Source organism: Rhinoraja longicauda, chromosome 4 (genome assembly GCF_053455715.1).
Source record: "Rhinoraja longicauda isolate Sanriku21f chromosome 4, sRhiLon1.1, whole genome shotgun sequence".
In the NCBI taxonomy this organism is placed as follows: Eukaryota; Metazoa; Chordata; class Chondrichthyes; order Rajiformes; family Arhynchobatidae; genus Rhinoraja; species Rhinoraja longicauda.
Window position 1 is genome coordinate 66875445 of NC_135956.1, and position 13099 is coordinate 66888543.

The 13099-nt window shown below is 48.8% G+C and overlaps 1 protein-coding gene across 5 annotated transcripts in view; it reads right to left on the reverse strand.

Moving 5' to 3' along the window:
* LOC144592814 (arf-GAP with GTPase, ANK repeat and PH domain-containing protein 3-like) overlaps nucleotides 1-13099 on the reverse strand; it is a 301655-nt gene that overhangs the window by 142167 nt on the left and 146389 nt on the right. For all 5 annotated transcript variants that reach the window (XR_013547177.1, XM_078397926.1, XM_078397928.1 and 2 more), the window contains exon 2: nucleotides 2632-2690. Coding sequence is in view for 3 of the 5 variants with exons in the window: in XM_078397926.1 (XP_078254052.1) it covers nucleotides 2632-2690 (59 nt within the window). In the remaining 2 variants the exon portion in view is untranslated. The remainder of the gene's footprint in view (nucleotides 1-2631; nucleotides 2691-13099) is intronic.

The window sequence follows — 13099 nt, forward strand, 5'->3', positions numbered from 1 at the left end:
ATCAGTACCCCGTTCCTGCCTTCTCCCCATACCCCCTCACTCCGCTATCCTTAAGAGCTCTATCCAGCTCTCTCTTGAAAGCATCCAACGAACTGGCCTCCACTGCCTTCTGAGGCAGAGAATTCCACACCTTCACCACTCTCTGACTGAAAAAGTTCTTCCTCATCTCCGTTCTAAATGGCCTACCCCTTATTCTTAAACTGTGGCCCCTTGTTCTGGACTCCCCCAACATCGGGAACATGTTTCCTGCCTCTAATGTGTCCAATCCCCTAATTATCTTATATGTTTCAATAAGATCCCCCCTCATCCTTCTAAATTCCAGTGTATACAAGCCTAATTGCTCCAGCCTTTCAACATACGACAGTCCCGCCATTCCGGGAATTAACCTAGTGAACCTACGCTGCACGCCCTCAATAGCAAGAATATCCTTCCTCAAATTTGGAGACCAAAACTGCACACAGTACTCCAGGTGCGGTCTCACCAGGGCCCGGTACAACTGTAGAAGGACCTCTTTGCTCCTATACTTAACTCCTCTTGTTATGAAGGCCAACATTCCATTGGCTTTCTTCACTGCCTGTTGTACCTGCATGCTCCCTTTCAGTGACTGATGCACTAGGACACCCAGATCTCGTTGAACATCCCCTTTTCCTAACTTGACACCATTCAGATAATAATCTGCCTTTCTATTCTTACTTCCAAAGTGAATAACCTCACACTTATCTACATTAAACTGCATCTGCCATGTATCCGCCCACTCACACAACCTGTCCAAGTCACCCTGAGCCTTATTGCATCTTCCTCACAATTCACACTACCCCCCATCTTAGTATCATCTGCAAATTTGCTAATGGTACTTTTAATCCCTTCATCTAAGTCATTAATGTATATATCCCTTCATCTAAGTCATTAATGTATATCTTGGAGCTCCTCTGTCCCTTTCTCCAATCTGTCTCTGTCTACAGTGACATTTCAGTCTCAAACCCAAAATGCCTCCCCCTTCCCCTCCCTCTGCCCCCTCTCTATCTCCCTCTACCCCTCCTTTTCTCCCTCTCCCCTCCCTCCCTTCTTCCCTCTCTCCCTTCATTGCTTCCTCCCTCTCTCCCTCCCTCTCCATCGCTCCTTCCTTCTCTTCCTCCCTCCCTCCTCCTCTCCCTCTCTCTGTCAGATGCAGTATCTCGGATGTGTGTCTCTCACAGTCTCCTATAACACGGCAATCCTGAGAAGAACACAATAAAGCCCTGTCTGCCTGATGAGTGGTTATGTAAGAGCCTGCGTGAGCAGTAAACAGGCCGGCTCTGCAGCGTTGGGCCCAGGCCTGTTTTCCACCTGTGAAAGTGCACTTTTGGCATGTCAGCAGAGACACTAATTGCACAGAACAGACCTAAATCAGCAGCAGACACAGCTCTTCATTAAATGAACAACTGGCTCTCGATTTTTTCTGTGTTACCAGCCGAGAGGCTCCGTGCCAGTACACACAGTGTCTGACTCGGGGCAAGGTGACAGACACCAGGACCACAGGTTGACCCCATACACAATGAGGATTGGGAGCACCAGTGGACAATCAGGCACTGCTCTTTGCTTTGTCGTTCAATATCTTCTCCCTCGGTACCGTTTCCCCGATGAACTCATGTACCTCACTCTAGAGATGGGCGCATGGGTCAACATATCAGTCCCAGGACACTGCTGTAGGGAAGTCTCCAAGGTATAATTGAGGGAATAGACAGCCAGTGTTTCAGATCGGGACCGTTCTTCAAAATGAAACGCCCGTCTTTCCATTCCCACCACAGGTGCTACCTGACCGGCTGAGTTTCTCGAGCACTTTGCTTTTTGCTCAAGATTGCAGCATCTGTAGTTCGTTGTGTCAGCAAGTAATTCATGCCACTCTGCTATCAGTTCACCGTCAGTGTTGCGCAGTGTTACCATCTCCGAGTCCCCATCGTCAACCTCTGGGAGATCACTAGCGATCACACAGTTGCTTGGGACAGCAGCAAGAAAGGCTGGTCACAATGTGGGTGTGTGTGCAGCTTGCCGCTCCACTGCTTCATCCACAACCCTGCCACAGCATCGCAGGCGGAAGGATGTGAGGAGACACTCCCCCTCTGCCTAAACTCAAGGGGTTTGCTGCCGTCCAGGGAAAAGTACTTCCATGTATTCTCCACGTTGTCAAAGTAAACTCTGTACTTCCACGTACTCCCAGAACGAGGGCTGGTCGGAGAATCCCCAGTGGCATGGGGCTCCGCTCCTACACGGGTAGCAGAGGGGCGCTGGGTACAGAGAGGAGGGAGTGCAGAGAGGAGAGAGGAGGGAGTACGGAGAGGAGAGAGGAGGGAGTACGGAGAGGAGTACAGAGGAGGGAGTAGAGAGGAGGGAGTAGAGAGGATGGAGTAGAGAGAGTAGAGAGGAGGGAGTAGAGAGGAGGGAGTACTGAGAGGAGGGAGTACTGAGAGGAGGGAGTACTGAGAGGAGGGAGTAGAGAGGAGGGAGTACTGAGAGGAGGGAGTACTGAGAGGAGGGAGTAGAGAGAGGAGGGGTGTTGGATACATAGGAGTGGTGCTGAGTATGAGGGCTGTTTGGTACAGAGAGGAGTGGAGCTGGGAACAGAGGGCAGGGGCACACAGTGCGGGCACTCACCACCTTCAGCTCGGGCACGGACCGGCTCAGCGTCCATTCTTGACTGTTGACAAACGAATCTGTAACAAAGAGAAGAGAGGCAACGCCAGTGGTCAGTTCTCTCCACAGCAGCACCTCGTCGCTGACCACTGCAGTCACTTTCACAAGAGTGCTTCCCAAGCAATAGGTTACCTGTGGAGGACAACTCCAGAGACGCTCATTCCAGGATATCTCAGGTGTTATACATCCAATCAAGTGGTGTGGTAGAGGAGGAGTACAGCACAGAATCAGGCCCTTCGGCCCACCGCGTCACATTAACCTTCTAATTCAAGAGACCAGAGTGCCCTACACTACACTAACTGTGGGATAGCTTACAGAGAACATTCCCTGATTCCCAACACCAGTGGTAGAGACTGCAGGGGGGGGGGGACTCCAAGCTTGAATGAATCAACGAATACTTTATTGAATTAATGAATGAATGAATGAATGAATACTTTATTGTTACAGGTGACAAGTCATGGTGAAGGTATGCAAAGAGTCGTCACATAAAGGGCGCCGACAAAATAACAAAATATCCCGCGCCGGGTCCTCCTTCGTTCCCCCCCCTCCTCTCTTCTCCCCGGGGCAAGAGTCCGTTCTGCCAATAATCAGAGAGTGGTGAAGGGTGTTGAATGGGAGGATGTGCAGGACAGGAAGGCCAGTGTCAACACTCCTCAGTACTGTGTGTGTACAGTATAGGGCACTGACAGGTTGTACAAAAACCACAAGAAAGCACGGTGGTGCAGCGGGAGAGCTGCTGCCTTACAGCGCAAGAGACCCTGGTTCTATTACGGGTGCTGTCTGTGCATTTTCCCTATGACCTGTGTGGGTTTTCTCCGGGAAGTTCGGGTTTCCTCCCACACTCCAAAGACATACAGGTTTGTAAGTTCATTGTCTTGGTATAAATGTAAATTGTCCCGAGTGTTTGTAGGATCGTGTAACCGTGCGGGGATCGCTGGTTGGCGCGGGCTTGGTGGGCCGAAGGGCCTGTTTCCTCGCTGTAAAAAAACTAAATCAAATCACTGAGAGTTGTGGATGCAGCACAGAACCCAATCTCCCTTCCATTGACTCCATCTACCTGCTCACGCTGCCTTGGCAAGGCCACCATAATAATCAAGGACCAGTCTCACCCCGGTCACTCCCTCTTCTCCCGTCTCCCATCGGACAAGAGGTACAGAAGTGTGAAAATGCATGCCACCAGATTCAGGGACAGCATTGTCTCAGCTGTTATCAGGCAACTGAACCATTCTATCTCCAATGAGAGAGTGGTCCTGGCCTACCACCTACCTCAATGGAAACCCTCAGACTATCTTTAATCTGACATTACTGTACTTTATCTTGCACTAAACTTTATCTTGCACTAAACATTATTCCCTTTATCCTATATCTGTACACTGTGGACGGCTCGATTATAATCATATTTTGTCTTTCCACTGGCTGGACAGCATGCAGCAAAAGCTTTTCAGTAACTGTACCTCGGTACAAGTGACAATAAACTGAACTTAACCACAGCGACAGATGTTGTAAAGATCTCGTTACCCTCTGCTCTGATGCGGGTCCCTCATCACCTCTCTCTGATCTCGTTATCACACATCATCAGCTGGACAAACACCAACCATTGCTGAGTCTGGCCTTTATTATGGGGCTGCACCACTCCTGAACCATCGCACCTCGTGCCTTCTCCTGAGCTGCCCCAATCCTCGGGGTTTCAACGGCATTCACAGACATGGCACGGTGGCGCAGCTGTAGAGTTGCAATCTCACAGCGCCAGAGATCTGGGTTCAATCCTGATTATGGATGCTGTCTACATGGACTTTGCACATACAATCTGTGTCCGCATTGGTTTTCTCCGGGTGCTCCGGTTTCCTCCCACATTCCAAAGACTTGCGGGTTAACTGGTCCTCTGTAAATTGCCCCTAACGTGTAGGATGTGAAACTGGGATAACGTGGAACTAGTGTGAACGGGCGATGGTTGGTCAGTGTGGACTGTTTCCACGCTGTATCTCTGAACGAAATGAAACTAAACCAGAGAGGCCCGGGGCAGCAAAGGATGTCTATGTGGTCCCTGTTCCAGAGCAGGGTGACCCCACACGCTCCCATGCCTCCCTTTTTTCTTTCCTTTCCCCCCCACTTTAATGCTTTTATTGTTGGACTGTGGGTGACTGAATTTCGTCCAAAAAAATCGTTTTTTTGGATGACAAATAAAGCTATCTTGAATCTCTTGAATCTTGTTTTCATTTTCGCCGTGATTTATTTATATATTTGATAGCATCGATATGGAAGCAACATTCAAAAATCTCGTTGTACTTGTACAATGACAATAAAAGATTTAGATTTAAGATTTAGAGATACAGCGCGGAAACAGGCCCTTCAGCCCACCGAGTCCGCGCCGCCCAGCGATCCCCACACATTAACACTATCCTACACACACTAGGGACAATTTTTACATTTACCCAGTCAATTAACCTACATACCTGTACGTCTTTGGAGCGTGGGAGGGAAACCGAAGATCTCGGAGAAAACCCACGCAGGTGACGGGGAGAACGCACAAACTCCGTACAGACGGCGCCCGTAGTCAGGATCGAACCCGAGTCTCCGGCGCTGCATTCGCTGTAAGGCAGCAACTCTACCGCTGCGCCACCGTGCCGCCCAATACAAGATATTGTATTGTATTGTATAATTTCAGACACTTTTATCATCCCCCCCTCAAAGTCTGACATTCCAGAGAAAACAATCCAAGTCTACCCAACCTCTCCCTGTAGCTGAACCCTCTAATCCAGGCAGCATTCTGGTAAACCTGTTCTCCACCCTCTCTAAAGCCTCCATATCCTTCCTGTAATGGGACTGCACCCTGAGTGACTTCATCTTTGCCTCTTTAAGTTTAGGTTTATTATTGTCACGTGTACCAAGGTATAGCTGAAAGCTTTGCTTGGCATACCTTCCAATCAGATCAGTTAATACCATACATAAACACAATCAATTCAAACTCAAGAACAATGGGGTACAGAGTTCAGAATATACACTGATGAGCCAAAACATTATGACCACCTGCCTAATATGCTGTTCATCCTCCGTGTGCCGTCAAAACAGCGCTGACCCGCCGAGGCATGGACTCTACAAGATCCCTGAAGGTGTCCTGTGGTATCTGGCAACAAAACATTAGCAGCAGATCCTTCAAGTCCTGTAAGTTGCGAGGTGGAGCCGCCATGGATCGGACTTGTCGATCCAGCACATCCCAGAGATGCTCAATTGGGTTGAGATCTGGAGAATTTGGAGGCCAGGGCAACACCGTGAACACTTCATCATGTTCCTCAAACCATTCCCGAACAATGTGTGCAGTGTGGCAGGGCGCATTATTCTGCTGAAAGAGGCCACTGCCATCAGGGAATACCATTGCCATGAAGGGGTGTATCTTGTCTGCAGTGATGTTTAGGTAGGTGACACGTGTCAAATTGACGTCCACATGAATGGCCGGACCCAGGGTTTCCCAGCAGAACATTGCCCAGAGCTTGTCGTCTTCCTACAGTGCATCCTGGTGCCATCACTTCCCCAGGTAAACGGCGCACACGTACATGGCCATCGACGTGATCTAAAAGAAAACGCGACTCATCGGACCAGGCGACCTTCCACTGCTCCAAGGCCCAGTTCCGATGCTTGCATGCCCAATGTAGGCACTTTCGACGGTGGACAGGGGGCATCATGGGCACTCTGACCGGTCTGCGGCTACGCAGCCCCATAAGCAGCAGGGTGCGATGCACTGTGTATGTGACACATTCCTTCCGTGACCACCATTAAAATTTTCTGTGACTTCTGCCACAGTAGACCTTTTGTCGGTTCGGACCAGACGGGATAGCCTTTGTTGCCCTCGCGCATCAATGAGCCTTGGGCGCCCAACACCCTGTCGCCGGTTTGTAGTTTGTCCCTCCTCGGACCATTGTCGGTAGGTACTCACCACTGCTGACCGGGAGCACCCCACAAGCCTTGCCGTTTCAGAGATGCTCTGACCCAGTCGTCTGGCCATAACAATTTGGCCCTTGTCAAAGTCGCTCAGGTCTTCACTCCTGCCCATTTCTCCTGCATCCAACACATCAACTTCAAGAACTGACTGTTCACTTGCTGCCTAATATATCCCACCCCTTGACAGGTGCCATTGTAAGAAGATAATCAATGTTATTCACTTCGCCTGTCAGTGGTCATAATGTTTTGGCTCATCGGTGTAGTTCTCAGCATTGTAGCGCATCAGTTCCAGAAACAAAGTTCAATGTCCACAATGGGGTAGAGGTGAATCGGACAGTACACTAGCTTATGGAAGGACCGTTCAGAAGCGGGAAAGAAGCTGTCCCTGAGCCTGCGGTGCGCTTTCAAGCTTCTGTACCTTCTGATGGAGGGGAGCAGGGGGGAGGAATGATCGTCATCTCCTCAACCCACTTCCTCCACAATCTTGGTGTCCATTGTTTTTATTCACACATGAGCCGTGGGTACTCCTGAAAGGTTAGTATTTATTATAGACAATAGGTGCAGGAGGAGGCCATTCGGCCCTTCGAGCCAGCATCGCCATTCAATATGATCATGGCTGATCATTCTCAATCAGTACCCCGTTCCTGCCTTCTCCCCATACCCCATGACTCCGCTATCCTTAAGAGCTCTATCTAGCTCTCTCTTGAATGCATTCAGAGAATTGGCCTCCACTGCCTTCTGAGGCAGAGAATTCCACAGATTCACAACTCTCTGACTGAAAAATGTTTTTCCTCATCTCAGGTTCTAAATGGCCTACCCCTTATTCTTAAACTGTGGCCCCTTGTTCTGGACTCCCCCAACATTTGGAACATGTTTCCTGCCTCTAACGTGTCCAACCCCTTAATAATCTTATGCGTTTCGATAATGCCACCCCTAATTACCCTTAACCTCAGTGACAGAGTCCAGACAAGGGAAGGACACCCGATTTCCTTTTCTGAAGCATTATCAGTGAAGCTGACCAGTTTCTATGACAATCTGATAGTTTCATGGTCATCCCAACTCACACAAGCTTTTTATCAGTACAGATTTATTCAATTACTTGGACTTCAATTTCGCAGACCAGCAGTCCAATCCTCTGGATACTACAGAAGCTGGTTTACAAAAAAAAAGGCATATAGTGTTGGAATAACTCAGCGGGTCAGGCAGCATCTCTATGGAATGAAGAAAGGTCCCGACCCGAAACGTCACCTATCCATGTTCTCCAACGATGCTGCCTGACCCACTGAGTTACTCCAGCATTTTGGGTCTTCCTCTGGATTCCAGACTCTTATGCTTTTAGCTACTGTGATTTTAGACTGACGAGCAGCAGATGCCATCTCCCAAGCCCTACATTCATCCCTGTGGCGCCAGGGTGGCAATGGCCCCTCCGGCAGACTCCTGTTGATCGACTATAGCTCGGCCTTCAACATCACAATTCCAATCAAAATCCTCTCCAAACACCTGGACCTAGGACTCAGCAGCAGGGCCGACCACTTCCTGACCCACCGAGCACAATCAGTGGGGGAGGCAACAAAACACTCTCCACCCACTTTCAGAAGCAGCTACTGAACTACATCCATCAGGTTCTTGAACCAACCTGCAACAGAACACTACCTCTTGCACCACCACCGACTTGTGATTTTGCTCTAATTTCTTCTTTTGTAGTCTTCTTTTCACTGACTTGTATAGTTTCTGTATAATTTATGTTCTGCGTGTTGTCTGAGTTCGTGTCAGTGATGATGTTGTTGCAAGATTTTCATTGTACCTGTACCTCACCATGCTTAATAAGAGTCACAGAGTGGAAACAGGCCCTTTGGCCCAACTAACCCATACCGACAAACATGTCCCATCTAGACTAATCCCACCTGCCTGTGTTTGGCCCATATCCCTCTAAACCTGTCAATCCATAGACCTGTCCAATTGTTTCTTAAACGTTGCAATAGTCCCTGCCTCAACTACCTCCTCTGGCAGCTCGTTAGTACACCCAGATACCAATACACTTGGCTCGACGTGACTCAACTTGACTTAGACTGGTAATCCCTCAGTTTCACCACATTTAGTCACCCTGGCCACTTGCTGCTGTATCAATATGAGATCCCTCTGATAACCATAATAATCAAAAGCTTTCCTCCCAACGCTGCAGCTGGGAACATCAGCGGGTGGGTGAGCTGATCACTTGGTGCTCTGCAGTCTCAGCAAACACCCCCAAGAGGAGTGCGAGCGGCTGCCTTCAGGCAGAATGCCCTGTATATATGTTGGTGAGATAATGGGTGTGGATTACTGCAGGCACTCCTGGATGTGTTTGTTTTAACTAAAAGTGACTATGCCTTCTGCAAGGGCTAAGCTCTGGAGTGGAGGAGCCGATGGATTGTATTGTGACTCACTCATTTCTAAGCCAGCTCGAGTGTGTCACAGGTTTTATGCCAAAACACTCCGGGAAAATTTAAAATGTAACACGCTTTATCGCTTGCCTTATGTCAAATGATGGACAATGCCTGGTCCATCACGACTACTGACCTCCCCTCCATTGAAGGGATCTACAGGAAACACTGCCTCAAAAAGGCAGCCAATGTTATCAGACCCACACCACCCTGGCCATGCTCTCATCTCGCTGCTACCATAGGGAAGAAGGTACAGGAGCCTAAAAACCCCGAAAATCCAGGTTCCAGATCATCTTCAAGTCATAGATTCAAGAGTCATACAGCACGGAAACGGACCCTTTGTCCAAGCTCGTCCATGGCAACCAAAATGCCCCATCTAAGCAAATCCCATTTGCTCATGTTTGCCCCACATCTCTCCAAATCCGAGACTGCGAGCTCCTGGATGTTAAAGTCCTCAGGCCGCGACTTGAGCGTCAATCCAGGCGAGGAATCGCATGCTTAGATGGTAAGTCCACACCATCAGGTGGGGCTCAAAGTTAGTCCCGGGCAAGGCCTCCAGCTCCATGATGTTAGGCCGCAGAGCGATCGGAGATACGATCCGGAAAAACAATCGCATCTCCGGCAAGGTGAGAGATTGAAAAAAGGTTTCCCCCGACCTCCCCCCATATAAAACAAACCTGAGAACATTAACACAGACTTTTAAACTCACCAAAAATAACAAAAAAGGACAGACAGACTGTAGGCGAGGCTGCCATCGCGGCGCCACCCGGTGGATATTTCTTTTTATTATTTTTATGGTCTGGTTACCTACCATAAAAGATGAATTTATTACATTATTGTGAATCATATATTTATTTGTGTGTTATTGCATTTACGGGCCTATTGAGGTGCAGCAAGTAGGAATTTCATTGTCCCATTGCCAGTATAGTATGACAATTAAAAAACTGTCTTTTACCCAGAGTAGGGGAATCGAGGACCACAGGACATAGGTTCAAAGTGAAGGGGAAAAGATTTAATTGGAATCCAAGAGGTAACGTTTTCACACAGAGGGTGGTGGGTGTATGGAATAAGCTGCCAGAGGAGGTAGTTGAGGCTGGGACTATCCTATCGTTTAAGAAACAGTCGGACAGGTAGGTACATGGATAGGACAGGTTTGGAGGGTTATGGACCGAGCATAGGCAAGTGGGACTAGGGTAGCTGGGACATTGTTGGCCGGTGTGGACGAGTTGGGCCGAAGGGCCTGTTTCCACAATGTATCAATCTATGACTCTATAAAGGAAATTGATGGTGGGGAGAAGGTGGGATAGACAGAGAGGTAGTTGTAAATGAAATCTTTCTTTCAAAATGAATTCCTTCTAGACGGTGGTGACGGAAGAGACGAACGGTGCCGGTGAGTGGGCTGGAGGCTTGGAGGCGCTCTAGGGGTTCCACGGTCAGCTGTGGGAGGTGCCCTGGGTCATGGAGGCAGAGCATGGGCTGTGGGAGGCAAGGAAACAGTGCGTGGAAGGTCGTGGCGTCGGTGGAGTGCGTCGCAGCAGCCTGGGGCTATAATGGATCGGGTGCTACTCCGAGGCTGAGTGCACAGATCGGATGTGGCCGGCAGTGGCACGGAATGGCGGAGCAGCGGTGGAGGACAGCGACAACATCGTCTGGCCAGGCAGACCCCTGAACTCCGACCCAGTGCCGTCGCCAGGACAACGGGCCTTTATGGCCAAGTTAAGAGTCTATATTTTCAACAACTCTGAACTTGAAGTGTACAAGATGGTGCCGGAAACATGGCGACTCTTATGTACTGCCTCAGTGTAATCTACTATTCTTACACTCTTGTACTTAAGTGTGTTTGTGCCGATGTATAGTAATATTTTCACATAAACTGTGTGCAAAAGGCATTTCACTGTACCTAGGTATATGTGACAATAAAGTACCGTTGATCCATTGAAACCTGAAGCTGCTAAACGTATGGTCTCGAGCCCAGCCCTCTTTCCCAGCTTGAACCCCAGCTCCACATACAGGCTCAGCAGTGCATAACCCCGGCATCCATTAAATTCAACATCTCCCCATGTTAACCTGCCGTGGAGGATTTTAAACAGACTGCTGTTCAAGCGGATCCCAAACACCCTCTCAGGGAAACTAGAAACGGATGCTAGGGGGCAGACAGTTCACAGGTATTCCCACATACCGAGAGAATGGAAATCTGCAATGCTTTCCTCCAAATAAACTGATGCCACAGGGTCACAACTTGAATAACGAGAGGGATTCCAGTCTGAAGAAGGGTTCTGACCCAAAGAATCACCTATTCCTTTTCTCCAGAGATGCTGCCTGACCTGCTGAGTTACTCCAGCATTTTATGTCTATCTTCGGTGTAAATCAGCATCTGCAATTCCGTCCTACACATTCAATACTGAGTGATTTGTTTATTTAGTTTATTCTTGTCTCGTGTACCGACCGAGGTGCAGTAAGAAGCTTCTTTTGTGTGCCATGCGGTCAAATCCTTTGGGCACATAAGTACAATTCTACATAAGTGAAAGAGTGAAATGGTTGTAAGTGGATCCTTTTCGGAGATAACACACAAAGATTGTCACGTTTCCAGCGATGATCTTGCAACCTTCACGTCTGAAGTCTCTGAAAAGTCTGATCTTGGCCTGAGGAGATATGTTAGTCAGTGCCAGGGAGAAATGTGGAACCAGGAACGCAGGAGAAGACGGCAGGGGAAGAGAAAAGACATTCTGGCCTTCCATCACAGTGAGGAGGTGACTGGAGGAGACTCACTGTGATGAACGTTTCTTTTTTTTTTGTGTTGGTTTGTGATTGTGTGTGAAATTACTTATTTTTATTATTTTTATTGCTCTTATTGCTAGACTGTGGGTGACCTTTCATTTCACTGCACATCTTATATGTGAATGTGACAAATAAACTTGACTTGACTTGGTGTAATCCTAATAAAAGGCATGTTCCCTTAGCTCAATGAGTCTCTGACTCCTAATGTTCTAATTTAAGGTTTGCCGCTGATGAGGAAAGAGAGCAAACAGCAGCCTCAGGCAGAACTCAACATTAAAGAAGTGTGCAATTAACACAACCTAGGTCAGAGCCGGACCACTCCTGCACTGGACCAGGGTTCCCGTTATGGGAAAAGGTTTTCCAAGACCACTCTTCACTGCTATAGGAATGTCGCCACTGGACTTTGCACCTCTCAGCTTGAACGTTTTGCCTTCAGTGAGTGAGAGAGCTGCACAACTCTGCTGCCTCAGTTAATCTAACACACTGAAGCCTGTGGATGACGGACAGGAATAAACTAGTGACAATACTTGTTGCTGCATGTTGTCAGCTTTGAGATCCCAGCAAACAAGGTGTGTCTCACTGGTAAACCCAGTTGTTCAAATTCTTGAAACTGTAAACTATATTGAATCAGTATCCAACCCATGTAACACAGTGCAGACCCGTCCCATCCAATACTGTACCCCAGTGTCACATTGACAGACCCGTTCCCACCGGTACTGTACTCCAGTGTTATACAGCGACAGACCCATCCCCACCGGTACTGTACCCCAGTGTTAATCAGCAACAGACCTGTCCCCACCGGTACTGTACCCCAGTGTTATTCAGCGACAGACCCGTTCCCACCGGTACTGTACCCCAGTGTCACATTGACAGACCCGTCCCCACCGGTACTGTACCCCAGTGTTAATCAGCAACAGACCTGTCCCCACTGGTACTGTACCCCAGTGTTATTCAGCAACAGACCTGTCCTCACCAGTACTGTACCCCAGTGTTATTCAGCAACAGACCTGTCCCCCACCGGTACTGTACCCCAGTGTTATTCAGCAACAGACCTGTCCCCACCGGTACTGTACCCCAGTGTTATTCAGCAACAGACCTGTCCCCATCGGTACTGTACCCCAGTGTTATTCAGCAACAGACCTGTCCTCACCAGTACTGTACCCCAGTGTTATACAGCGACAGACCTGTCCCCCACCGGTACTGTACCCCAGTGTTATACAGCGACAGACCTGTCCCCCACCGGTACTGTACCCCAGTGTTATACATTGACACACCCATCCCTGCCAGTATTGTAA